The sequence below is a fragment of the Betta splendens genome, chromosome 13, assembly GCF_900634795.4.
Source record: "Betta splendens chromosome 13, fBetSpl5.4, whole genome shotgun sequence".
In the NCBI taxonomy this organism is placed as follows: Eukaryota; Metazoa; Chordata; class Actinopteri; order Anabantiformes; family Osphronemidae; genus Betta; species Betta splendens.
Window position 1 is genome coordinate 1,127,163 of NC_040893.2, and position 26,197 is coordinate 1,153,359.

At 37.7% G+C, this 26,197-nt stretch overlaps 2 protein-coding genes across 4 annotated transcripts in view; one reads left to right on the plus strand and one right to left on the minus strand.

Annotated features, from left to right (window-relative positions):
• Positions 1-1,220: 1,220 nt before the first annotated feature.
• Positions 1,221-14,725, plus strand: akap1b (A kinase (PRKA) anchor protein 1b). Of its 2 annotated transcripts, none has more exons than XM_029170703.3 (11): positions 1,221-1,363; positions 3,158-4,740; positions 5,420-5,544; positions 8,238-8,364; positions 8,472-8,599; positions 9,567-9,744; positions 10,511-10,661; positions 11,557-11,624; positions 11,700-11,773; positions 11,866-11,931; positions 14,423-14,725. In XM_029170703.3, exons 2-11 carry the CDS (start codon positions 3,183-3,185, stop codon positions 14,483-14,485), a joined length of 2,538 nt encoding a protein of 845 aa, XP_029026536.1. In that variant the 5' UTR covers positions 1,221-1,363; positions 3,158-3,182; the 3' UTR covers positions 14,486-14,725. The 2 variants fall into 2 exon arrangements, with proteins under 2 accessions (XP_029026536.1, XP_029026535.1); XM_029170702.3 differs by lacking the exon at positions 1,221-1,363 and adding an exon at positions 1,373-1,541.
• ngef (neuronal guanine nucleotide exchange factor) overlaps positions 14,703-26,197 on the minus strand; it is a 63,482-nt gene continuing 51,987 nt past the window's right edge. For both annotated transcript variants that reach the window (XM_041073412.2, XM_055514223.1), the window contains one exon: positions 14,703-24,252. In XM_041073412.2, coding sequence (XP_040929346.1) covers positions 24,143-24,252 — 110 coding nt within the window. In that variant the 3' untranslated portion in view covers positions 14,703-24,142. The remainder of the gene's footprint in view (positions 24,253-26,197) is intronic.

Consider the following 26,197-nt stretch of genomic DNA (forward strand, 5'->3'; position numbering starts at 1 on the left):
ATGACATTGTTAGCTGCACAATGTTAGCTGCACAATGATACTGTCAAATATTTTTTTATTTACATAGTGTCCCTCATTTTCCCCTGTGCATTATTTGTGTATTTGCAGTTGTGGGTGAAATCCATTGCACCAACGACTTCAGGAAAGCTAATGACCAAATATACTGTGCTTGATGCAGTGTAAGATATTTTATATGTAATGCATCTTGTACAACTCTTAATGTGGATGGAACGTCTGCAGCCAGGAAACAGTATAAACCTTTGTAATTTGATCTTCCAACAATTGATGCTCTCTTGTTTTTATAGAGTTTGGCTTCCATTCATTCTGGCTTCTGGGGCACCTCTTTTTGTTGGGTTGTTGTTGTTGTGTGCATATTACACAAGTGCTTTGAATTAATTTTGTTAGGATGTATATTTTGAATTCAAGCTGTTTTTGTTGTTGTTTTTCTGCGACCATGTCAGCTTCCTTCCAGGGTATTTTGGCTTCCCAGTATTACTATTCTACCAGTACGAAAAGAACTTGTGTGCATTGACCTTGGCGTGTTGACCTTGTTATGATGATCTTTCACTTTGATGCAAGTACAAGTACACACACACACACACACACACACACACACACACACACACATATCTCAATAGGGTCAAAGGAGTAGGAAAATGTATAGAAGAAGATATTCAAGAAGTTAATAAATAATAATAATTATACACAACTGATAGAATATAAAAGAAGGGTGACAATAGTGAGCAGAACAATAAAAAAACAAAAGAGTATTGGAGACAAAATTGTCAGTCATAAGGGAAAAGTATTATACCTTTACCAGTGACAGAACATATAGGGACAATGATGGACAGAATTGTAAATAAAAGTACTACCTAGATAGCAATAGATGAATAAAAAGGTATAAAGGGGTCTTTAGGAAGTGTAAGCATAGCATACTGTAGCTCTCACCCTTTGTTTAAAGCATGAGCTTAGGAAGGAGCAAAAAAAGTAGTGGGTAGTGGCAAACTTCTTTGACTCAGAGACAGGGTTAGATAGGAGAATATAAAGATATATAAATAGTGGTAATCGTGGTGGCATAATAAAATTATAAATGAGGGGTTATATAAAGAAGAGGGATGATTAGATATTGGGATATTGATATATAAATAAATGCGTACAGTGTTCTTTATTTATAGCGTAGGAAAAAGAATTAAAGACTCCAACCTAGAAGGTGACGGTAATGCACCAGATTGTCTACAACCCGAAGAAAAAGAAGAAGAAGAAGACGGAAAAAGAAGAAGAAGACGAACACGAAGAAGAAGAAGAAGAAGAACTGTTGCTGTCATGCCCTTCCACAAAAGGCGAGGTGCAGTTTATCTCAATGGTGCGTAACTGCATAGTATGTATCGCGAGAGTTTGCAGTGTAATTTTTTTCTTTTTTAACCTGATGCTACTTGGCCAGCACGTGGGAGGGATATGTTGAGATATTTGTAGACACACGTGTGTTGGAAATATTTCCTTATTTCGTCTTATTGTGACAGGACTACGGAACGTAAAATATTGTAAGTATTAATAAAACTAAGCTCCTAAAATCAGATTTTATATAGACTAGACTAGCCACGGACTAGTAATCACAAAGTGGCTTGTTTTAGCGTTATTTAAGAATTACACAAGGTCACACCGGTATACGACCTGCGTAGTATATAGAACTACACTCACTGACACTTCCACTACTTTTTGGAAGGGATCCGTCTGGTTCTCCAACCTTTGTCATTGAACAACACAATTCCAGGTTAGCAGTCCAAAACAGTTAGCCTCTGTCCTTGTTGTAAACTTAAATCACTATCTTAATTTCTTCTCCGACGACGTCCATATGAAGTAACTAAACCACGTTGTAGCTTCGAAATTAACAACTGCTTAGAGGTTTGCGGCAGAAAGGTTAAGTTACAGTTGGGTAACATTGTAGGCAGACAAGCTAGTGAGCTAACGTCCAAGGCCCTGGACTAAAACACTGGTTGGCTTAAATGCTTTGTATCCCATTCGTGCAATCGATTGCATGTTACGCAGTATTTTGTGGTGCCTTCATGCTGTGGCCTAACACAACGCTCACATAAACGGTCTCATAAAACGAGGCTTTAGTTACGTAACGTAATCAATACCGAGTCTATGTTGAAAATAAAGCAGTGGAATAAAAAATCAAATTGATGTGTTGCGATTTTGTTACGTATTTAACGTACGTTAATCTATGAATCTATACGTATTACATATAGATCAATTGCATTTAACGTACTAACTCGGTATCGAGTAAGTTTATCTGCGGCGTCCTATTCACCCATGCTCCATTCTCAGTGGTGTCACGTTAGCATTAGCGTTAGGTCACAGCCACCTCTGGAACCTGATCTCACTCAAGACAAAGCTATAAGGTTAAAGTTGTCTAACACTCACATTCCCTAACTGGCTAAATAGAGTGCATTTAACTGCATAAGAAAAAGGACTGTTCTTGAGTTAATAGTAGTTAGTTAATACTACTATTAGTTAATAGTAGTAGTTATAGTTAATAGTTAACTATAGTAATAGTTAATATTACGCACCTTTATGTTTCTCCAAGCTGTTATTGAATGCAGTTAGTGACACTGCTTTGTACAGATTTACACAAACGGTAGCATTCTACAGCAATTTAGAGTAAATGAAGAAGCACCTGCATGATATAGTAGGCACAGGTGCCCTGTGTTTGTGTGGTACATCTTCGTTTGGGAAAACTGCTGAAACGGAGAGGATAAACATGATTATTTGCTGGAAGAGAACCGGTAACCTTAAGAATGCCATTAAAATAGCTTTTGCCCCTTAGAAGGAAGACCATTAGTAAGTGCCTACAGCCACCATCAGCTAAGACAAGGGTTTATATGTAAAGGTTTCTATACGTTGTGTTTGTGTGTAGGTAGTAGATTCTTTAGAAATCTGTCTTGGGAATTTAGAATAACTAACTTTTATATTTAGGTTCATAATTGATACTCTGGTTGCAAAATAAAAATGTTTGAAAATGATTTACTAATATTCGACGTTTCACACTTCTAAAGACAGCTTTAGGAACCCAACACCATCCGTGTGTGTGTGCGCGTGTGTATATTAGTGGACTAAGTTTATTCTTTAAGTGTGTTTCTTTTGATTTTTTTTTTAGGTGTAGCTGGTACTGCTGCAAAGAAATGCCACTGAGGTTTCGCTCTGTTGTGCCCTACACACTGCCTGGAATACTCGGATTCATCGGCTGGTGGTGGTACATCTCTCGAAAGAAAGAGCATCTTGTCATCTGTGAACCCAAAGATGGCACACCATCAGCCACTGTTTGTCTCAAAGCATCTCCAGCAGAGGGTAGCAGTTGTGTTGTTGAAAAAGACACCATATCCCCCAAAAATGTTACAGAAATCTCAACCCGTAGACTTTCAAAGGTCTCTAAACAGAGTTTTGAAAACGAAATTATTTTTGACATTCAAGTTCAGAACACTGTGGCTGCAGCTCCGTTGGAACAATGTTCTGAAGAAGCAACACCAGACATTGGAAGACTAAGAGATGTAGTCAATAACTCTTCAGTTCTGCCAACTGAAAAAGATGACGTGCAGGAGCCCTTCACTGAACATGGCGATCTGAAAAAACCCTTTCCAATTGCTTTTGTAACGGAGTTGGAAAAGCACATAGTAAAAGAGCCACCCTTTGCTGTAACACAGGACAATTTGCCTTGCAGGTCTGATGAAACCACTTGGTCAACTCCAACAAACACCTGTCTTTCTGATGCAGAGAGGCCTGAACCAGAGGGAGAGGTTGCCAAGAATCACAGTGTAATTGATGCACAAGATACTGTGGTTGTTTCTGCCATCACCTCATCAAAAATGCAGAAAGTAAACTTATCCACGGAAGAGTATTTGGAAATGCCATCTTCAGTTCGGGATTCCCACCAACACATTCTAACTAGTACACCTACTGTCTTTGGCCAAATCTCGACAGAGTTTACCACTGTCCAAAATACCACCACTGCATCTGTGACCCCAGAGGATTTACAGCTACAAAGTAGCAGTGGTGAACATCAGAATCTGGAACTTTTGGCAGCCAGACTGGTAACTGAGGTCATCTCGGCAGCCACCCAGGACGTCCTTGGCGTCACCAGCTGCCAGGTCACATATGACAACCACCCCAGCTGCATTACCAGCACTGCACTGTGTCACAGCAGACTGTGCTTCCTTCAAGAACCAATCACAGGAGCACATAAGCATCACTACTTACTGACAAACTCTTCTATTAAGGGCCATCAATCTAGAGAAGCCACACAGAAAGAAGGTGCACAAATGCATAATGGATCCTCCTCATCTCCATTATGGGAGCCTGTTGAGGTTGGTCAAAGGGTTCACCAGAATGTTGCACAGAGAGGCCTATGGCCCACACTATCACCCCAATCAGCACAAACTACACCTCTGCTCAATACACAACTGAAAGGTGATGATGTACCATTACTGGCTTGTGCCACGCATCACTCTGTGGACTACAACTGCAGTAAGAACATCCAAAGCAGCATGGTCAAAAACTCAACAGATGTAATCCAGGCTACAGACTTTTCAGCAACAGAGGTTGGAAAGCATCAGTCACCGTTGGACACTAGCAATGAGGCAACAATTTCACCTATAATTTCAGAAGAAATACATGGGTTTAATGGGATAGAGCTGAGGAATGGAGCTCGTGAGACGTGTGAGGTGGAAGCGGACCACTCTGGAGGTGAGAGATAAGATTTTCCTTTGGAATGTACTAATATTACATTTATATTATGATCTGCTATATCTCATAGTGATTGAAACTACAGAGAAATCTAACCCATTGATATCTAACATGTTAGGATGAGAAATTTAATCTTTTGCCATTTTTTAAGTCCCACAGGTTTATTCAATTTATTTTTACATTTTTATACACCATACAATGATGAACAATCAAGTTGTCAGAATTATTACAGAAAATGGAACATAAGGTATGTGAGGTAATGGTGAAGCTAGAGGTGGAACAGACTTTGAGTAAATGTTAAAAAAAATTAGTAAAGTATTTTGTTACTCGTGTAAAGCAACTCTTTAAGACTTTTAAGTACATATAACTTATCATATAACATATTAAGATAGATATTGAGTATTACTTCTGTGAAAGTATTAAAGTGTGGAAATTTAATGTAGAGGTAAATAAAGTTAATAGAGATAAGACTAATAATTTAGAGAGTTAAAAATTGTATTGTGACATAGTGAAAAGTGGATGTTTGAACACTTAAAGTCTAAACTTTTCAGTAAGAGGATCAGTCCAAGCTGAGAAATCGAGGGAAACCCTCTGTTTCTTTTGCACTAGAGCCTAAAACAAGTCTTCATGTAAATATGACAACTTTTTGTAAACGTGATATTTTCAAATTTGTGGTCAGGCTCTGATGTGAATAGCATGGATTCAGTGGACAGTGGCTGCACCATGGGTCCCAGCAAAAGCCTGAGCAATCACACTGCCTCTTCAGACTGTGAGCTAATCATCTGGGAGATTGAGGTACCAAAGGTGAGTGACGAAGACTGAGGCATAAGCATCATTTTACACAATTGCTACTGCATTACAGAAGTTTTTTTAAAAAGTGTTGGAATGTAGTTAAACTTTTTTCTACCAGTGTTTAGGTATTTTATCTCAACGTACAGGGTTTATCCAGTAATTCCTGAGCTAAGCTTCACGTCTCTTATGATGAATAAGACTTGTGGTGGATGACCTGTAATATAAGAGTGAAACCAGTCTAGCTTTATACCAGTGGCATAAAGCAGTCAGCTCCTATAAGGAGTTCATTCAAGATTTTTAGGAGGCAAAATGTTAAACGTTTAATTATTTTTACTATTTTGGAGATTGCATGGAGTTCATTGCATACAGTGATTATGCACAGAAATTGATAACCATTTCAGAGCTGTGTGAATTGCTGATTATCATGGCATCAAACATCAATTATTTAAGCTATTTCAAAATTAAAAACACTGTTAATCCGAGGGATATTGTTTTGCCTACTATTGCGCTCAACATAGATACAGAAAGTGAACTAAAGGAAACCACAACAGAGTGATGACAGATCTTATACTGTACTGATATACACCTGCTATTTTACACTAATACACACAGACGCATTGTGTTGTTGTGCAGATATACATTTATGGATACATTATATTATGCACGTGTACAAAATATACTTAACAAGGGATCGTCAGGTCGTCCCCTACAGAGGGGGAAGGAGTCGTACAGGCTGATGGCACCGGTAGGAAGGATCTCCGGTGGCGTTCTGTGGAGCACCTAATACTGATCAGCCTCTGGCTGAAGGTGCTCCTCTGTCCAGCCACACACTGTGTAGGAGGTGGAGGTGTTGTCTATGATAGAGAGTTTGAACAGCATCCTCATCCTCTCAGCTACAGCATGTAGGGGTCCACCTCCACCCCCAGAAAAGCCCTCGTGTTCAGTTTGTCCAGTCTGCTACATTCATGCTGCTGCCCCAGCGGACCACAGCGTAAAAAATGACACTGGCCACCACAGACTCATCAATTTTTTACTTTCGCTATTGCCTGTAACTTGTGATTGTTATAAAGAATGGAAAGATCTGTTTCTGTGTTCATGTTCATGATGCAGTCACCTCAGGCTGATGGCCTGTTGCTTAGTAGACAGTCAGGTGAAATGTGTTGTCATTTTGTGATGAGTTGCTGTGGCTCTGTGCAAATCGTCATTCTCAACTTGTTGTTGTTCAGGTTCGGTCTAGTGGTGCAGAAGCTTAGTTTCTCTCCAAAAGAGAACTTGTGTAACAAAAGAAACAGATTTAAATTGTTGTAAGTTGACTGGCTTTTCTTTTGAGTTTCTGGTCGAGAGGCAGCATTCTCTGCAAATGTGGCTCTCTGAAATCTTCCTTTCAGCAGGCATCCAGGTACTGGCATTACTTCATCATTAACCTGTAATTTTTCATCCCTAAGCCATATTACTGTACATAATATTGTAGAAAACATTAAAAACTACCACTGCTTACTTTAGAATGAAACCTATTTTACCTAAATTGTATGATTCCATACAGTAAAACTACATTTATTTATTGACGTGCTATTTAAACATGTCAGTTTGTCAATAGTGGCCATGATAGTCAAGTACTAATGCTTGATGTATATTATTGTATTGTGATAGATATGAAAAAACCTGACAATTTAATTTTATATGGTTAATGCATCTAATGTGGTCTACACCAAAAAAGTGAAATGTCCACAAATTGTTGCTTTGAAGGCAACATTTCAACTGTCCACTTTAAAAGTATCGGTGTGTGATTTGAAATGATTGTTGCTGATTTTGATGATTGCATCAAGTTATGGTTCCAATAAACAGTAATCCAGCCAGTCTTGCTATTTGTTATTCAAGCAAGGCTGGGGAGCTCTGTTGGTTTACCTAATTTTGACATTTCAAGTAATCGTTTAAGTACAGATGGACACTCAAAAGAAAGAAACACACCAATACCACCCAATTTAATACATATATTATAAAAAATAGTAATTCGCAGGAGGTGCATTTGTTTAATGACCATTTATGCGTTATAACATAATAAACAATGGCCATTGCCATCCTGGCTACGTTACGACAATACCTTAATATCCTCCACCCGGTTTCTTCAAAATTAGAGGTCCTCATTGGCGTATTACCATACCATAAGGTAAACGCTGTAGAGACACAATGCATATTGGAAAAAAGAACTCAAAAATGCTATTCAAAAGATACAAGTCTAAGTTACACCCTCATGTAAAGCTTACTGACTCTAGGGCAGTGTTCTTTGGAGTGAAGAATCACTCTTCTGTGACAATCATGTTTGGTGGTTGTCTGCAGAACAGTACTTTTCTGACTGCTTTCTGTCAAGTATTGAGACTAGTGGAGGGCTAATTATAGTGAAAAGTTGCTTTTCAGGGGATGGACTTGGACTCAAAATTTTATGTTAACTCTTATCTCAAGTTGGAGGTATTGTTTAGGGGTGGCCCTTCCTGTTCCAAGATGACCGTGTACCAGTGCACAAAACAATGACAACACAAATAACTGACTTGCCATCACAATACCATTGTATGTTATTTTTCAATATTTTTGTCAAATAAAAAAAATTAATAACCCTATTGCAATTATAACCCCAATACCAGAAAATAAGTTGCACAGGTTACATTTTGTCTTATCTTGTTTTCTGTCTTGCTTTATTTCTATCTCAGCATCTTGTTGGGCGTCTAATCGGGAAGCAGGGAAGATATGTGAGTTTCCTCAAGCAGACCTCTGGTGCAATGATCTACATATCTACCCTGCCTTATACACAGGAATTCCAGATCTGTCATATAGAGGGTGAGTAAGGAGACACGGTCACCATAAAACAGTATTTTGATGGGCTTCATTGAAAATTATTTTTTATTAATACTTTTTTGTTTACCTTGTGGTCGCTCTACCTCCAGGTACACAGCAGCAAATTGACAAAGCCTTGTCACTGATTGGAAAGAAGTTTAAAGATCTGGACTTGACAAATGTATATGCACCTCAACCTCCCCCCCTCACATTGCCATCACTTCCCATGACCTCCTGGGTAAGGATGAGCTGTCAGCTTTGTGCCAGCACTTATTTTGAAATGATGGTATTAAACAAATGTGCCAGAAGAGATATTAGGAGTTAATGTTACTGATCTCCTGATATAGTGCACTATTCTCCAGAACTTGTGACGTTAAAGTGCTTTTGCTATCTAATTAAACATGCAACGACTTGTAGAAGTGTCATAACAAAGCTATACCAAGTGTACTGTATGTAGTGAGAGTTAGTAAACTCTTCCTACATGAGTAAGTAAGTTTTAGGGCTGCCTGTGTGTGTGTGTGTGTGTGTGTGTGTGTGTGTGTGTGTGTGTGTGTGTGTGTGTGTGTGTGTGTGTGTGTGTGTGTGTGTGTGTGTGTGTGTGTGTGTGTGTGTGTGTGTGTGTGTGTGTGTGTGTGTGTGTGTGTAGAGTTTTGTTCCATTGTGAAGATCTGCAGCAGCTTTATTAACCTGACTGTGGAAGAAAACCCACGAAGACATGGAAGAACACGTAAACGCCACAGATTCCTGGGCTCCACTGTAAAATGAGCAGACGGCAAATTATTATCGATCAATTTCCGTCATCGATTACTGATTCATTGATTTGTTGTTGAGGCCCTAATAAAAATGAGCGCTTTGGGCTGTACTGCACTTCCAGAAAGGTTTATCAGCTACTGGGTGTTGTCAGTTAAACCAAATACTGTTTAAACAATCCTTTTAAACCACTTTTAAAATAAGGTTAAAATAGTATTGTTGAAATTAAAGTACCTCTACTACTATTTTTCTATTGTGGTATAGGTACATTGGAGCCTGGATATGTGGCACAATTCTTTTGACCATTTGCACTTTTTTCATGAGGTAAAGTTGTCATGCCAGCTGGACCTCTTTTCCAGCAAAAGGCGATGAAATGTTTCTACTGGCAAAGAGGTCCAGTTGACATGACTTTCAGACATGAATTGACTTGTTTCCCTCTTCATTTGTCTTCACAGCTTCTCCTTCCCAGTGGAGTAACAGTAGAAGTTATAGTGGTAAACATTGTGTCGGCCGGACACATCTTTGTCCAGCAGCACACCCATCCTACCTACCATGCTTTGAGAAGCCTTGACCAACAGATGTTCCTCTGCTACTCCCAGCCTGGCACCCCTTCCCTGCCTTCACCTGCTGAAGGTAATCTAAAACACACAGTAGCAATGAACAGTAATAATTCAGATTCATGTTTATGGTCATTTTGTTTTTCATCATGTTGAAGACTGTGTGTTGGTATATCACTGTTACTCTTAATATTTAGATAGTGATGCTTTAATCAAGTGTTACCTTGTAACCTTTGTGACCTAAGGACTCAAAACTACATTCTAAGTAAACAGATCAGCAGATGTACAATATGGGAGCGTTATGCATAACATGGGCAGAGCAGAACAATGGTAATTGTTATTTAAAAGTCCAACGGCAAACGGGAAGAGACAGTGAGGTTCTGGTTCGAATGGGCCGTAACTTTCTGCCTAAGGGAAGCGAATCAAAGAGTCCATGTTCAGGGTCTGAGAAATCAGCTGTGATCCGACCTGCATGCTGCAGAGTCCTTGACACGTGCAGGTCTTGGACAGATGGAAGGTTACAGCTAATCGATCACCTTCTCGACAGAGTGCAAAATGCTGCTTGTCTCTGCTTGTCCCTGGCAGTGGCCCCCGGGTTGTAATGTTGTTTTAGTGATATTACAAGCCAAGTTATTTGGGGTACTTGATGCACAGTTACTCATGCAAGTCATATCGTACTCTATATCTCAAGTCATAAAAGGAGCAATGCGAGTCGAGAGAAACTGACTCTGCCTCAAGAAAAGCTATTAGGTAAACAGGGAAACATTGTTGGGAGGGAAAACATGGTATGTCAAGGTTTCTTCTGAATGCAATGCTGATCAAATATTTTTCTTTTTATGTAGTTGGTGTAATTTGTGCAGCTCCAGCAGTAGAAGGAGCCTGGTGGAGAGCTCAAGTCATCACCTTCTATAAGGAAACAAGTGAAGTGGAGATAAGATATGTTGATTATGGTGGCTATGATAGAGTGAAGATAGACACACTACGGCAAATAAGGTAAGTGTAAAAGGTGCCAATTTAATGAAACAGTTTCATTAAAAGACAATTCTGATCAATATATTGTTTGCTTTCTCAGGATCTAGATCGTTTGTATGAATGTACTTACTTGTACTGCTGTGTGTGTGTGTGTGTGTGTGTGTGTGTGTGTGTGTGTGTGTGTGTGTGTGTGTGTGTGTAAACACATACGCACACTCCTCTTGATTAATGGTGGTTTGTTTTTATTGGTCCTTTTTCAAATAAAGGGGGGGGGGTGTAGAGAGAGTACAACCAGCTGCTAAAACCAAATAAATCGGAGGCAAAACAACTAAATAGTTCACTCTTGAAAAGCAAATTGTTTATTAGTCAAAATATGCAAAAACGTTCAACATTTGATGGTCTGCAATATTGTGTGTTGTGGTTTAAAATGACCATTTCCTACAACAAAGAATGCCTGGTTCACCAACTGCTGCGGTGTATAGACACACGTGCGGACATTGCTTTATGTTTTTATATAAAAGATTATATTTTAAGTGTTTGAATAAAGATAATAATAAGTAATAAATTTAATAAATAAATAATAAAATGATTGAATAGGTATTAGAGTTGCTGCCAGCCACTCAAAGCTAATGCAACATACGTTTGCGCCACTCCCGTCAGTCCAAAACATGACAACAGTACAGATGCCCCCCCAGCATCAGGCACCAGGCTAAACAAACAACCTGTGGTTTATTGTTTACTTATTGGATCTATGTTCTGCCTTCTGTTTATTTGTATTAAGTCTTCATTAATAGGTTTTAGGTTATTTCTATGACTGTTGTAGGTCTTTCTTTGTTTATATACACACATAGACAAAATAGTCGGTACCTCTGTTAATAAGAGAACTTCTTTTTAAACTGTAGTTTTTCTCTTCTAGGTCTGATTTTGTCACTCTACCATTTCAAGGTGCTGAAGTATTGCTTGACAACATCGCCCCTCTTCCGGGTACAACATTAAGTGTCAGACTTAATATAATATTTAGTATTTTGCTATTTTGACCCAATTTAAATATTTTATCAGGAGAGGATCGCTTTTCAGTAGAGGCCACATCAGCGTTGGAAGACATGTCCCGAGGGGTGGCACTGCTTGCACAGGTAAGACTACTTCCTACCGTAAACCCACTTTACAGTAACAAATTTCCAAATCTAACCTTCTAACTGGTCATTGCCTTTCTGTTTCTATAAAGGTTTCAAATTATGATAATGGCACAGGTCTCCCATTGGTTCACTTGTGGAACATGGTTGGGGATGAGGTACAGTTTTTCTTTTTTTTATAAAGTACTCCATCTTTTTATCAGTGTCTTTGCTTGTAGTTCTTCAAGTCTCAGTCTCATATATACTCCAGAAAAAATTTTTTTCATAGTCTTTGTATTTAAATGCAGTCATCATTCCCTCCATCCTTTTTCTGTGCTGCTGCGATGCATGCTTCACTGTAGGGGTAGTGTAAGCAGACAATGATTACTGCCTGGTGTTTACCAGATATGGTGCCAGAGGTCTGCCCACACGTTTCACGAGAACAGAGTTTTTTAAATGCCTTATTTTCCAGCTGTTTTGAGGCTGATGCCAAAGGTGCAATGTTCTTTGCAATTTCCATTTTCAGTTTTATAGTCCTGGAACAAGAGGTTTTCGAGAACAAGAAGAGTTTTTTTTAAAAGAGCTGTATGTGCACTAATGTTGAGTTTGGGTAATGGTGTGCTGAAGTGAGACTGTAGTTATTGCATCTACAGCTGACATAAACAGTTCGTGTTTGACCAGGCTGTGAGCGCAGTGTCGGAAATATTTTTGCTAAGAAATAGATTTGATTTGAATACTTTTCACCTCATGAAAGGAAAGCTCATCAACAGAGCTGCATCTGCTGTGGACTTATTTTCAACTTTTCTGTTTTTTGCTGTTTTATTGAATATTTTAGTGAGGTTAACTAACAAAGTGAAATTCTAAGGTAAATGCTCAGGAGCATCATGCACAAAGACTTGCGTAGATTTCCTACTAAAGTTTGTGTTAAGTGTTAATCCAGAAAACGGCGTAAGTAGATAAAAATTTAGATGTATTAATGTCCCCTAAGTACGAATCTACACCTTTGCCTCGTACATCCCAATCTACACAGAAGTAAGCACAGGTGACACACCTCCATATAAATATGTTAAGTCATTTAAATGCGGTCTGGATCTATGCAGTAAGTCGAGCGGGCTGTGTATGCAGGTGTCAATGCTGCAGGTTCTGCACGGTAGCGGAAATAAAATGTGACGTCAAGGTGGACGTGAAGCGAAGTTTACGTGTCACCAAAATAGGTGGAGGAGAAGGAGATGAGGAACAGACCCTGTGATTACATTACATTACATTACATTAAGCCACCGACTAGTGCAGATGCTGAAGACAGAATGATATTACGGGGCACTTGGGTTATTTTAGGCATCAACAATTAATATTAATTAAATATTATTTACTGACCAAGAAGCTACCGATCTGGTACCAGCTTTAAATCTGATCCCAACCATGATGTTCGTTAAAATGAATGGGTCATTGTTAAAACAGGATTATTTGTACATTGATGAAATAAAAAAGTTTTCTGTCGTTTTATGTTTCATCCTGTGACGATGCTTTTTTTAGCGATGTGTCCAGTTGCTGGAACCCTAGAGTGGTCAGCAGCCTAGAGTGGATGTGGCTGGCTGCGTGGTTCTTGCTGTGTCGTGCTCCAACAACAGACGCCTCTAACGGATCCTCTAACAGGGCTATAGAATATATGTTTGCACTTTTTTGCTCATTGTTTTATCTTCTCATCTGATTGCAGACGCGTGCCTGTATTCATCAAACGATCGTTTGCACAATATTAACCGTTTCCCTGTTTCACCTCTAAGTGTTGGCAATGACCCAATAACTGTAGAAAAGTCCTTACACAAACCAGGGAGCTACCATAGACAGAATGGATGAGCTGGCCCTGCTGCTGAACAAAAACAGACCCTCTTATACATGTGTTTTGTGCATTACTCACCCCATGAATTATTTACATTAATTCCTGACTGAGTTCACATCCCATTTCAAGGCAATGTCCACGAAGAGCAATAAGCGTTGGCTGAGAGCATGCTGCATATAAAACTGTCAAACCCAAATGCCTTGGTTATTGTCCTAGGGATTTTAACAAAGGTAATATCTCCCACAATCTTCCCAAATACAAACAATTCAAGTGTCCCATCAGAGAGAGGAATGTATTTGACCACTGCTATACTACCATCAGTAATGCTTATCCTGCTTTTCCTCGTACTGCACTGGGCCAGTCCAAACACATGGTGCACGTGATTCTGGCATAGCTACGGAGTGGAGCAGTGAGGCTTTGATGAGTACACAAACACTGTCCTAAATCAAGGACAACATCATTCCATCGACCAATTTGTGAATGACCACTATATGTACTGAAGATCACAGTCGGTGGGCCCACATAAACTAAGGTTCCATTCAAGTGAAAAATTGCACCGTGGCATTCAGTATATGTCACCAAAATCAACGGGTTAAAGTCACATTTTAACCACAGCAATCCAGGTGCTATTGGTTTGCGTGATGTTATAATAGTATACTATAAAACATACACATTTTAACCACAATTCATTACATCATGGGACTAGGCTAGATCAACAATGGATGACAAAAATTTAATGTGTCCTAGAAATGGTTCAAATATAAAATGTTCTTCTCATTGTTGATGCTTGTTTCTGTTTCATTCAATAATAATAAAACAATTTCTTTCCCTAGGTCATCTCTGTGAATCGTACACTGGCTGACAAGGGCCTGGGATCTTGGGTGGATGGATTTTGAAGTTATAATGCTTTATCACTGCAGCTTAACCTAGCACCTCATACTATTATTATCAACTGTCCGGCGGGCGGGCGGACATACCGTTAAGTGGCCACAATCATTTATTTTGATGTTGTGTTTTCAGTTATCTTCTGGTTTTCTTTTCCCTTGCCACATTACTTTTGAGAGTGATTAAAAATTGTATGCATGCATAATCTACGAATACAATACTGTCTCAAATTAAAATAAGTTTTCATTGTTTTCTTTTTTTTTTTTTTTCTTGTTTTACTAGGGAAAGCAGAAGGGTCTAGTTTTAATGTTTAGTCACAATGCAGATTTCTTTAATCACCAGTGCTCCCCTAATCTATCCCCTTTACTGTACCATTTCTTCTCTGGGCCTTTGTAGTCAAATGTGGGTGATTATGCTGTATTGAAAGACAAATGGTTCAATTAGGCTATCTAGACATTTTTCTTAATAGGTGTAGGACCCCAGCATTTAGTCATTTTCTTACAGCTTGTAGGTTAAGGCTCTCCCTCTGGAGCTGCTGCTGTGCTACCAAGTAAGGCAAGAAAAAAACAACAAACTGGATACTCCTTTGCACATAACTTGCACTACCAATCAACTACAGTTGCAAAGAATTCCAGCTCTGTAGCATTTCCAGTTGGAACTTTCTTAACTTGTGTATATCCAAGACATATCTTGAGTAAGGGAAGACAAATTGAATGACTAAATAAAGCATTTTCAGAGTAAAATGCACAGTGAATGCAAGCATTGCTGAAAGTAGCTGAAACATTTAAAACATAGCTGAAAGTAGCCTGAAGCATTTAAAGCATAGATGAATTGGTTAAAGATTCAAAAACTTTATTAATCCCAGAGGGAAATTATTTTGCACATTTTGATTGCTGTGACTGATGGGGGTACACACAAGAAGGTATGGAGATTAAAAATAAAAATGCTGAACACATCTACACACACTTACATCAAGTCTATTTACTATTGTCTAATCACATCTGTTTACTAGCTAAAGTTTTATTATACATGTTATTGCCTAGATAAAGATCAACTGTTACAGAGAGAGGAAGAGTTGTTATCTGAAGAGAATTAGGAGTTTAAAGTTGAATATTTGCAGAAGAAGCTAAACCAGTCGAATTTGAAAGTGAGGAAACTTGAAAAAGATTTGCTGAAATTGAAGAACTGCTAAAAAAATGAAGGAAGTGTGTAAAGCTTTACTTAATTTGAACGAATGCTGAACGCTGAATGAAAAGCTCAACGTTTTGGAAATATTGGAAATATTCATATATAATAAATAAGTAGTTGAATTTGAAATTGATAAAAGTTGGAGCTTTGATGGAAGCGTGTGTAGGTTGCTAAACAGTAAAATAGTCTCATTAACTAGTCATAATAACTAGTCAAAAGCAGAAAAGTGATGTTTAGGCTAAAGAATTGGATTGGTGCTTTTATTTTGAAAGGATTTGAGGAGCTGTGTGTGCTTAATAGCTAAACTGTAAAATAGTTTCATTATCTAGTCACGATTACCCATTCAAAAGCATAAATAGTGCTATTAAAGCTTGCAATTGTGCCCATAGCAATTTTCAAAATGCCAGTCCTCCTTTTCTCACCAAAAGTCTCAGCAGCAGCTACAGACTAAGGTATAGATCTGAGGGCTTAATCAGACACATCATTAGACTAGTATGACAACAGACAACTGAAAAAATTATGTTCATAGCTTAAAAATTGTGCCTGTAGTGACGAGTTGAAGACAGACTTTATGGCTTAAAATCTCATGCCCTCACACTCTAAATATCTTTAATAGCATACACAATTAAAGATATTTAAAAGATTTTTGGAAGATTAATAGTTAAATGTTTTTAGAATATAACAGTTCAAAAACTGTCTGTAGCTTAAAAATTTGAATAATTAAACAGTGAATGCTGTTTCAGTTATAGCAGTGTTACACTCAACAATTACCCACACACATTTCCATCCATTCAAATTTAAACCCTTAATTCAACTCTTTAATTTTTGCTTTAATAACAAGATTTCTGATTTCTTTCTGATTCGGACAGGTTTGTTGTAGCAATATAATATACCAATACAACAGTATCAATTCAGAGCACCACTTTCAGCTATTTGTTTTAATGTTATAGCATTTCTTGAAGAATAACTCCAACATTACAGCATTCAGCAGTATATGCAGATTTTCAGCGCGATGCTATATGGGTAATGGTCAATTGTGAGTAATTGTTGGCAGCCTAACTGAAACTAGTATGAGAAGGAGTGACATTTGCAATGATTGATTCATGATGTTCTATTACAATATTTGATTTTGCAATAGGTTTACACCTTTTAAACTTTTGCCACTTTAATAAAATAAATAATATTAATATGTTTATAATTTTGCTTCCCCATCTGAAGAAAACTCTTCAGCTTTGTTCACTATCAGCTCTGTTAACCTATAATTGATGAATGATTTTATAATAGCACATTAACCTTTGCATCAGGTCTACTTTTAAACGATTGCAACCTTGAGCTTTTTCAATTCATATCTTTAGCTCTAATGGCACTATTCTTGCTTTTTAAGGAAACTATTTTATAGTTAATGAATTAGGAACACGCACCTCCTCCAAATCCTTTCCTTCGTATCTTTTCAAAATAAAAGCATGAATCGATAAGTAAAACTTTAACCTTTATAGCAAAATTTCTGTATTTGACTGGCTAAATATGACTACAAATTTATAGTCTAATAATTACCCACACACGCCCACTCCAAATCCTTTCAAAATATATAGATTAGATTCAACATTATTCTCAATACCTGTATACGAGTACAATGCAATGAAATGCAGTAAAAAAGCACTAATCAAAATCTTTAGCTTCAATTGCACTATTTCTGCTTCTGACTGGTTAATTATGATTGATTAAAAAGATAATTTTACTCTTATTTACTCAGTTATCTGCAGATGCTTCCTTTTAAGCTCCAACTTTTCTCAATTTAAAATTCAGCTACCTCCTCTGCAGCTATTTTTAGCTGTATTGAATATCTCCAAAACTTTGAGCTATTCTTTAAGTTCTTGAAAACTATTTTATATTTACCTGCTTAATACATTAAGCTATATTCCATCAAATTAAGCACACCTTTACACACTTTCTTCATTTTCAACAGTTCAACTTCAGCAAATCTTTCTCAGGTTTACTCAATTTGAAATTCAAGTACTTAAGCGTCATCTGCAAATATAACAACTCCTAATTCTTGTCACATACATTCATCTATACTTGACGTGTTTCAGCTACTTTCAGCAATTCTTCAGGAATACGTTCAGCATAGAAGCATTCACTGTGCATTTTCCTCTGGAAATGCTGTATCTAGAAAATGGTTTTCCATTCATTTCAATGGGAAGAAAATGTTGTAAAAAGCGGGAATATATTGATAGTTAAATGGTTTATGTAGCTGAAAGTATGCAGAAGTAGTTAAGTGCTGAAAAACGCACTGAAGAACCTATAATAACGAGATTAAGCATTCCCATAAGAATATGCACAGTGAATGCTTCCATGCTTAATGTATTGATGAAGAATTGCTGAAAGTAGCTGAAACATTTAAAACATTGGCTGAAATTAAAGGAAGCTTTGCTTAGTTTGATTAATATAGCGTAATGTCTCAAAACAGCTCAATAGTATAATTAAACAGTTATCAGATCAAGAGCTGAAACAATAGCTCAATGTTGTGGAAATATTCAAATTCAAATATTCAATATAGCTGAAAGTAGGTGCAGAAGTAGTTGAATTGTGAACTGAGAAAAGTTGGAGCTTTGGAGGAAGCATCTGCAATTAATTGCTTTATTGTAAAAAAGGCTCATTAGGTAATCATTATTAATCAGTCAAAATCAGAAAAGGGCAATTTAGGCTAAAGATTTGGGTTGGTATTTTCACTTTGAAAGGAGTTGGAGGAAGTGTGTGGGGAAAATTACTAAACTATAAAATAGTCTCATTAAGTAGTCATATTTATCCAGTCATAACCAGAAAGTAAAAGTTTTACAGTGCTGCTTTTATTTTGAAAGGATTTTGAGAATGTGTCGGCAATTGCTAGACTGTAAAACATTCTTTTACACCCCTGCTAAACAGGCTTGTTACAGCAAAACCATAATAACTATCACACAAATAACTATACTTTAAGTGCCAAGGCTTCAATGAGCATGTGGTAAGACTATAAATTGTGGCCACAGCGATTTCAAAATGCCAGTCCTTCCCCTTTTTTCGTTAAAAATGTTTTGACAAATGCATTAGAGTATATGTGAGGAACTCTGGAAGTCTCTGCCCTTTGAGGCAGCTACAGGCTAAAGTATATGTCTGAGGGCTTAACCAGACACATTTTTAGAAAGAAGACAAGTGTGACTACAGACAAGTGAAAAAATATGTTCGAGTTGAATAGATGTTAGAGTGGAAATTGTAGTTGTAGTGACGACAGAATTTATGGCTTAGAAAATTGCGCCCTCGCACTCTAGCTGTGACATCACGCGCTCTAGCTTACGCAATACACACCAATTGATTGATTTACCAAAAACCACTCCATATTTAAACTGCTATAAATCAGAAACTATTAAAGATATTTTAAAGATTTTTGGGAGATTAATAGTCTGAATGTCTTTATAATATTCTAAAGTTCAAACAGTGTTTGTAGCTTAAAGTATGCTGAGATAGTTAAAGCTGAAATTAGGCAATGCTGAAGAATATTTGAAAATGGTTTTCCATTCATTTCAATGAGAAGAAAATGTTGAAAAAAGCTTAATGACTTAAATGAAAATAATAATAATAAAGATTTGAATCACTAAACAGTGAATGTTTCCAGCATTCACTGTATTGTAATAATAAAACAAAAGAGTAGAAAAACAATGTTGTGAATGCTGGAAGCATTCACTGTATTGTTTTAGATTAATAATAAATTGTTATTGTTTGTGATTAATATTAGAACCTGTTTAAAATCCCTAAATTACATAGAGGTAAATATGAATTTTTAAAATTTCTGTTGTGTACAGTTGAGTGTTGAATCAAAGTGTGATTTAAGTGTAAACTGCTGTAATATACGGTTTGGTCAAAATATTTAGGTTTTACAAGCATTTTAATAAATAAATCTTCCAGAGTTGGTGCATTCCAGTTCTGACAGCTTGACAGTATACTCCTTTCATACAGCAAGTTCTTAACTTTCATAAATGGGCCTTACGTCTATTTTGTCATAAGCTATAATAATGTATATGGAAACTAACCAAGCTCAGCAAGCTTTTTTTTAATGTTAAGAAACCAGGTGCTGGTACACAGCTTCTTAAAACTTCTTAAAAATAACGTAATTGCAAAACACATTTAAATTAAAAAATTGTGGTTTAAAGCTTCAGTAACTTTATGAACTATTAGTGAATTATTTCTGAGCAGACCAGTGTAGTGGCATGATTTTGGTGTTCTTTGATTTATGCACACAATCTCTTTACATTTGCATTAAACATTTTTTTGTTGTTGTTTTTTTTTGGTTTAAAGAGCTCTACTTTACTTTGCCTGATATAAGCATTATTCATACAACTAATCTTTGATCTCATTAAATTTCACCTTACCTTATCCCAATATTTCCCCAAAAGTATATGTTAGGCAAACTTGCCTTTCTATACTGCTGTGTAAAATATGTATTGTAGTTTTTTTGGGCAATGATGTTGATAGTGAAAACACGAGTTTTCAATAGTTTACCTTGCTAACTATGGATATGCCCAGTTCAGCAATGGTTATATTGGCAGGGAATATTTGTTCACATTTTCATTTGTGTCTATTTTTTTTCAATCTTGAACACTTCTAACAAAAAATGGCCACTTGTGCTTTGGCTTTGAAATGATGCTTGAAAAAGGCACTAAAACATTTTTTGTTTAGATAAGTAGTCCCTCCTAAATCCAGTTACATTAACTCTATTCAGTGGACCCCTTGTGTAAAGTTTAATGCTGACTGAATGTGGTGGTGTGGTTTTAAAGATAGAAAAATGTTTTTCAAAGCAAAAAAAAACCCATAAGGAAATAAAATTGTCATTTTATTTTCCTTTTGTTTTTATTTCAGCACATTAGTAAAATATCTCAAACTTTGTGGACATTTGTCTTTCATTTATTACATGCAACGTTTAAACACTTGGTTATAGGTATTTTCTTTTGAAATACTCTTTTTTTGTTTCATGCAGGGTGGGTATTAGCTTTTTCTGACATTACCTTTTTAAAATTTTAAAAATCAGCTCAGCAAAATAATATGTAAGGCGCACATTGAAACTATAAATTGACAGCAGAAGGTCTGCTGCGCAGCTATGCAGGTTAGGTCGCACCTGCATTTGCCTAAAAAAAAGACATTCGTTTTAACACCCAGTGACACTTTATACATCTCATCAACTTCATACAATGTACCCAGCCCTCGATTTGTTGTTCCGTAAGACCAGGGGTAATCCAAACTGCGGCCTGTGAGCAAGTCTTAATTGGTCCGCAGTCAATTTTTAAAAAAATAGCAGAATATAGTAAAACCTGCCGGTTTTGACTTCTTCGGGTTGAACGCTAGGTCGAGTAACTGAGTTGATCGAGGCAGCTGCTCTACAAAACAAAATTAAGGAAAGAAAAAGTTTGCTATGGGGTACTGAAAATTACATCATCAAGGAACTGCAAGAGACATTTTTAAAGATGTGTCAAATACAGTTGAAAAGGTAGGACTTATTGGGACAAGTTGTGTGGAGTTATAACGGCTGGAGCACCAGCAATTACAGGTGTAAATTAATGGCCTGTTTGGTGTGCGCCAAGGTGCAGCAGAGCAGAGCTGAGGCAGTTAAAATGCATTGTATCATCCATCAAGAAGCACTCTGAGAGGTGATGAACGCTGTTGTGAAATGGTAAACACAATTCGAGTATGAGCATGGTCTGTGCACCTTTTAATCTCTTGATTTCCCCAATTTCAGCTTTAAATTAAATTATGTCTGGTTTTGAAAAAGCTCTTTCAAAACTAGATTTTTTGGGGGAATCCTCCCAGGAAAACCTGAACCACCACCCCACGATGATACAGAACCAAAACTGGAATTCTGCCTTATCCCTCTCTCACTCACCGTGAGCAGACAAACATGGCAGCGCCCAAGTCCTCTCTCCGCTCTTGGGTGTTTTAACCCACACCAAAACACCAACACCTGAGGACTTTGTGGGTTACTTTTACTTCTAACGGACCAGCGTCGGCAACACTGCCTCAGCATTTGTATGTATGTGGACTTCATTTCACCTCGGACTGCTTCAAGAACGAGGGTGCTACAATGCCACAGCTCCGGTTGAAGTAAGGATCTATCCCTGCAGTCCGTCATCCCCTTGCTGCAGTAAGTAAATGCTTGATACTTATATGATGTATTATGTTAGTTTGTCTGTTTTAAAATGTACTAACACACATATGTGAGGCAAGCTAAAAGTTAGCGACAGCCAGAGAGCAGTCAATGTGTTGAAATATGCTGCTGTGGGTTGCTGCAATCCAACACACCTGGGGGGAACAGCTAATAGCTATCAGCCTTCAAGCGGCTACAGGCAGGGAGCGGTGGACCAAGCTTTTGTACTATTGAAATGTGCTTGTAATTTGGGGTTATGTCATTATTCTATCAAATTTTAACATGTATGGTAACTGTTGTGGTTTAAGCTTAGTTGCTAATTAGTAGTGATGCTTCGACACATTGCAAATCTGTATTGATACTGTCGATACTATGTCACTGACTACTGACACCTACTGGACCTTAAAAATACTAACACGCAACCTAGTTGACAGACTCGGGTAACACTGATTATCCTACTGATGGAGGGACTATTGGAAAGTGATTCTGTCCCTCCTAAGTGGGATGCTCTGCATTTTTAATTGCATTAGTCATACATGAGTATCCAGGACTTTGGAAGCTGCCTCTGGGGGGTGGCAGTGAACAGAGCCTTCACTTTGGTGGCTCTGTCTGCTGGACCCCTCGGGGAACTGGTGGTCTCCCAGTTCCTCATACTTAGACATATACACATACATTCAGGGCTGGGGTGGGCTCTTTCACTGGGGCAGACAGACCCCAGGCGGGGCTCGGGAGGTGCTGTGGTACCTGCCTGGGACCACACGGGCAACAGGCCAGAGACCTACCCTCTCTATGTATAAGAATAAGCGAATGGTGTGGGTGTGAGAATGTATCTGAGAGTACATGGGTTCACGTATGATTGACTGTTTTTTGTGAGAGTTTGTGGTAGTGGGTGTGGGTGTATGCGAGTGGTGTGGTTAGTTTGTTGGGAGTCCCGTTTTCCGCCCGGGGTACACAGATCCGCTGCCTGGGTGGTCTCTTTTCTGCTGACCCCCACTATTTGCTGGCCTTGTGCTGCGGGCCGGGGGATATATCCTCTGCTTGCTGGATGGGCGTAGTGGCCGAGCCCCTCACATCACCCTAGCTTCCACAAGTGGCATTGTTCATGCACCAACGTCTGCCTCACCCTTTGGGTGAATAATATTAAGCTACAGCTTTACTAACCTTGTAGTGGGACACTCAACACCCGAGCTGATAAATAGGCTTTCTAATCTAATCTAAAAAATTGTGCCTTTGTGCTTTTTCTTATCCAACACAGTCGTCATGTGCTGGTTAGGTGCAATACTGAACTGAACATTCTTACACAAACAACTAATCTCTTTTGCCCTGTTGTACATCAAGTTTAAACATCTGATGTTCCATTTGACTGACTAATAATTTATAATATATGTTTGCCTTTTACACCCGGACTCTGGCTCCTTCCTATCTGACTCCCCACCAGACCCAAGGCTGTTAAAGCGAATGCATCTTGTCTTGGAAGCTCGGTGTTCCTTCCTTTGGATAACAAGACATGATGATGCAGAAGTGAGAAAGCAAACATTCTCACTCAGAGCGGGATAAGGTGGCAAAAACAATTCCATTGCTGCAGAGAGACATTCCACCAGAGCCAGAGAAAGGGGTTAAAAGGCAGCCTCTGCCTCTTTATGGGAAATTTCCACCACAAAATATTTCTGGTACTTATCACTATCAATATCAATATTGTGTGATTATGGTAGTTGTGATGTTGTATGTGATGGCTATTATTAAGTATTATGAGATTATGTATAACAATGTATACGTGTGTGTATATGATATATGTATATGTTTGTGTGTGTGCACATTCCTTGATATACTATTATTGGTATTAATATTAATTTCAAGGTAAACCACAGTACAGCACTTATTTAGTTATGAATGTGTCAGCCTAAGGTACAGTACATCCCTATTTATTTATTTTGCGCTGATTGTTTGCTTAACTGATTTTCCCCTCACACACACCCCAATGCAAAAATACAACCTGTCCACCAACACAGCGACATCACATATATTTAGGATGGACTAAATAAATTATTAAACAATTAATCGAGAAGAGTATATATATTTCTTATATACTCCCCTTGTAAAAGCAAAGCTGTCCATCACAATACGGCATTCAGCCTAATACAGCATGCTTGTTAAACTGCTGGACAGAACAAAAAAAAGGTAACACTGATTACATTTTGAATTGAGTTTGTTACACTTTTTTGATACAACTTCTCCAGCTGTAGAAAAGACCTGCTCACACGGCACAGATGAGGCTGGAGTGCAGAGAAATTGTAAATTTGGTTGTCCCCCTATCTCATAGGATCCTGGGACCTGGCAATTTTGCCCTCTGCCAGGTATCTCTGCACCTCCTGGATGGCATCAGCTGCCTGCCCACTTCAATGTCGAGATCTCGCCAGAGGTTATCTAAAAAAAACACCAAATTGGCATTTTAGTGCATGATTTCCACACAACAACAACAACAAACAACTAATGCTAAAGTAGGTGCAGACAGCTCTTGTTGTCTAGCTGGGGCTCAATCATGCGTTCGACTACAGACGCACGTTCTGACCGCAGTTTACTGACTGCCACATGAGAAGAACTGCAGGACCCAAATGATTTAAATCTGGGGTCTAGAATTGTTGCTAGGGTCAACAGACTGAGGTGGTTTTGTTTAAAATGGAAAGTTCTGTAGAACAATTACAACATTTAACCTGCAGGAAGTAATATGATTAGTAAACTAAGAGTCATTTTCAAATAAATCTGAATTCAGATAGATCAAGTGGAAACTTGATCTACAATAAGAAACGTATCTACAGTAAGTGCTGCTTATGAGGTCAGTTACCTATAGTTGTGTAACATAGCCATTATATTTGTAGGACCATTAAATAATACAATTTACAGTAAATGTAACATTGTCTTTTTCTATACTGTAGGAGGGCTCATCCCTCCCACATGCAAGGAGGTTGTAAAACAGAGAAATCACTGCAGACTGTACATAGACATCTGCTACTCAGCTCAGGAGTGAAGGTATGTACATTTACCGACAGTAAGATCATTCCTAGGCAATAGAAGATTTTAATTTTAATTGGTATAGACTTAGATTTTATATTTGAATTGTTACAACTATGTTTATCTGTTGTCTTGTATTGTTACATGATACATTCTGAACATTTCACTAATCTACAGTTTTGATTGCAGTACCTTTTTTCATTAGGACTAGGAAGGTAACTCATCCAGCATTATAGTGCTGGTGCACTGGTTGACCTTTAAGTTGGCTTTGACTATTGCTGTTTCATAGAACTCTTTTTTTTACGAGGGGAAAAAAGACAAATGTTCATAATATTTCAATTGTTATTCAGGCATTGCAACGGAACCCCCCCCCCCGACATATTTCTACCTAAAAACAGTAATTTAGTTATTTCACAGGTGGTCCAACATAGATGCCTTGTCTCTCAGGAAACTGCCCTGATCCACAAGACCAGGGAACATGGGCTAGATACCTGCAACGACTTGAGATACACACAGACATAGTACTGTCAAATTTATGAAGAAATCAATGCAACAAAATAACATTTCTATTAGTTATATCTTGGCACTTGATATATCATAGACATTACTAAAAGTAATTAAAAATGTTAGGTCAACTTGTATATAGAACCAAAGCTGTGTTTGTAAACCAGAGTTCCCAGGTACGTTATGCAGTGATTAATCTGTAAATAGTAAAATGCTCTAAAATTCTTTATGAAATTCTGAGATACTGATTTATTCCATGCATGTGTAATTGTACATAGTTTTTCTGATATACTATATATTAAATGCATTCTGTAATAAATACTTCTACATACTGGCTTCAGTCCTGGATCATCAAACATACAGTATATGACAGTAGGTTTGGCAACTGGTTCAGGTGTCCTTAAACTTTATTTTGAAACAAAGTGGTAAGGTTTATCTAAATTTGCTTCCCAAGTGGATGGGTTAAATGCAGGAGACAAATTTCGTTGTTACATTTGCATAATGACCAAAATTTTTATTTTTTTTTAAATACAATTTTTTAATGTGAAATACTATATCAATACAACTATTAAACGTGCAATATCTTGACAATAACAGTTGGTGTCAGTCCATGCCTCTGTAGGCAATCACTGTTTCCACACTGGCACCTAATTACAGACAAATATGGTAAAATATACTGTAAGCTGCAGCTGAAGATCCCATTATGGAAAAATTATTTTGACACAGCAGCAGCAGGAGTAACAGAAATCATGTAAAAATTGGTTTATATTAGTTTATTAAGCTATGCTCCCAAACATTTATGTACTGTATAGTTGTGTTTTGAATGTTCTGTTGTATCATTTCAGGTGGTATAGGC

Coding starts and splice junctions, on each gene's coding strand:
- akap1b (XM_029170703.3), top strand. CDS start 3,183: ATGCCACTGAGGTTTCGCTCTGTTGTGCCCTACACACTGCCTGGAATA. Junction 10,662..11,556: donor GACACACTACGGCAAATAAG/GTAAGTGTAAAA, acceptor TTTCTCTTCTAG/GTCTGATTTTGTCACTCTAC. Junction 11,932..14,422: donor GGAACATGGTTGGGGATGAG/GTACAGTTTTTC, acceptor TTCTTTCCCTAG/GTCATCTCTGTGAATCGTAC.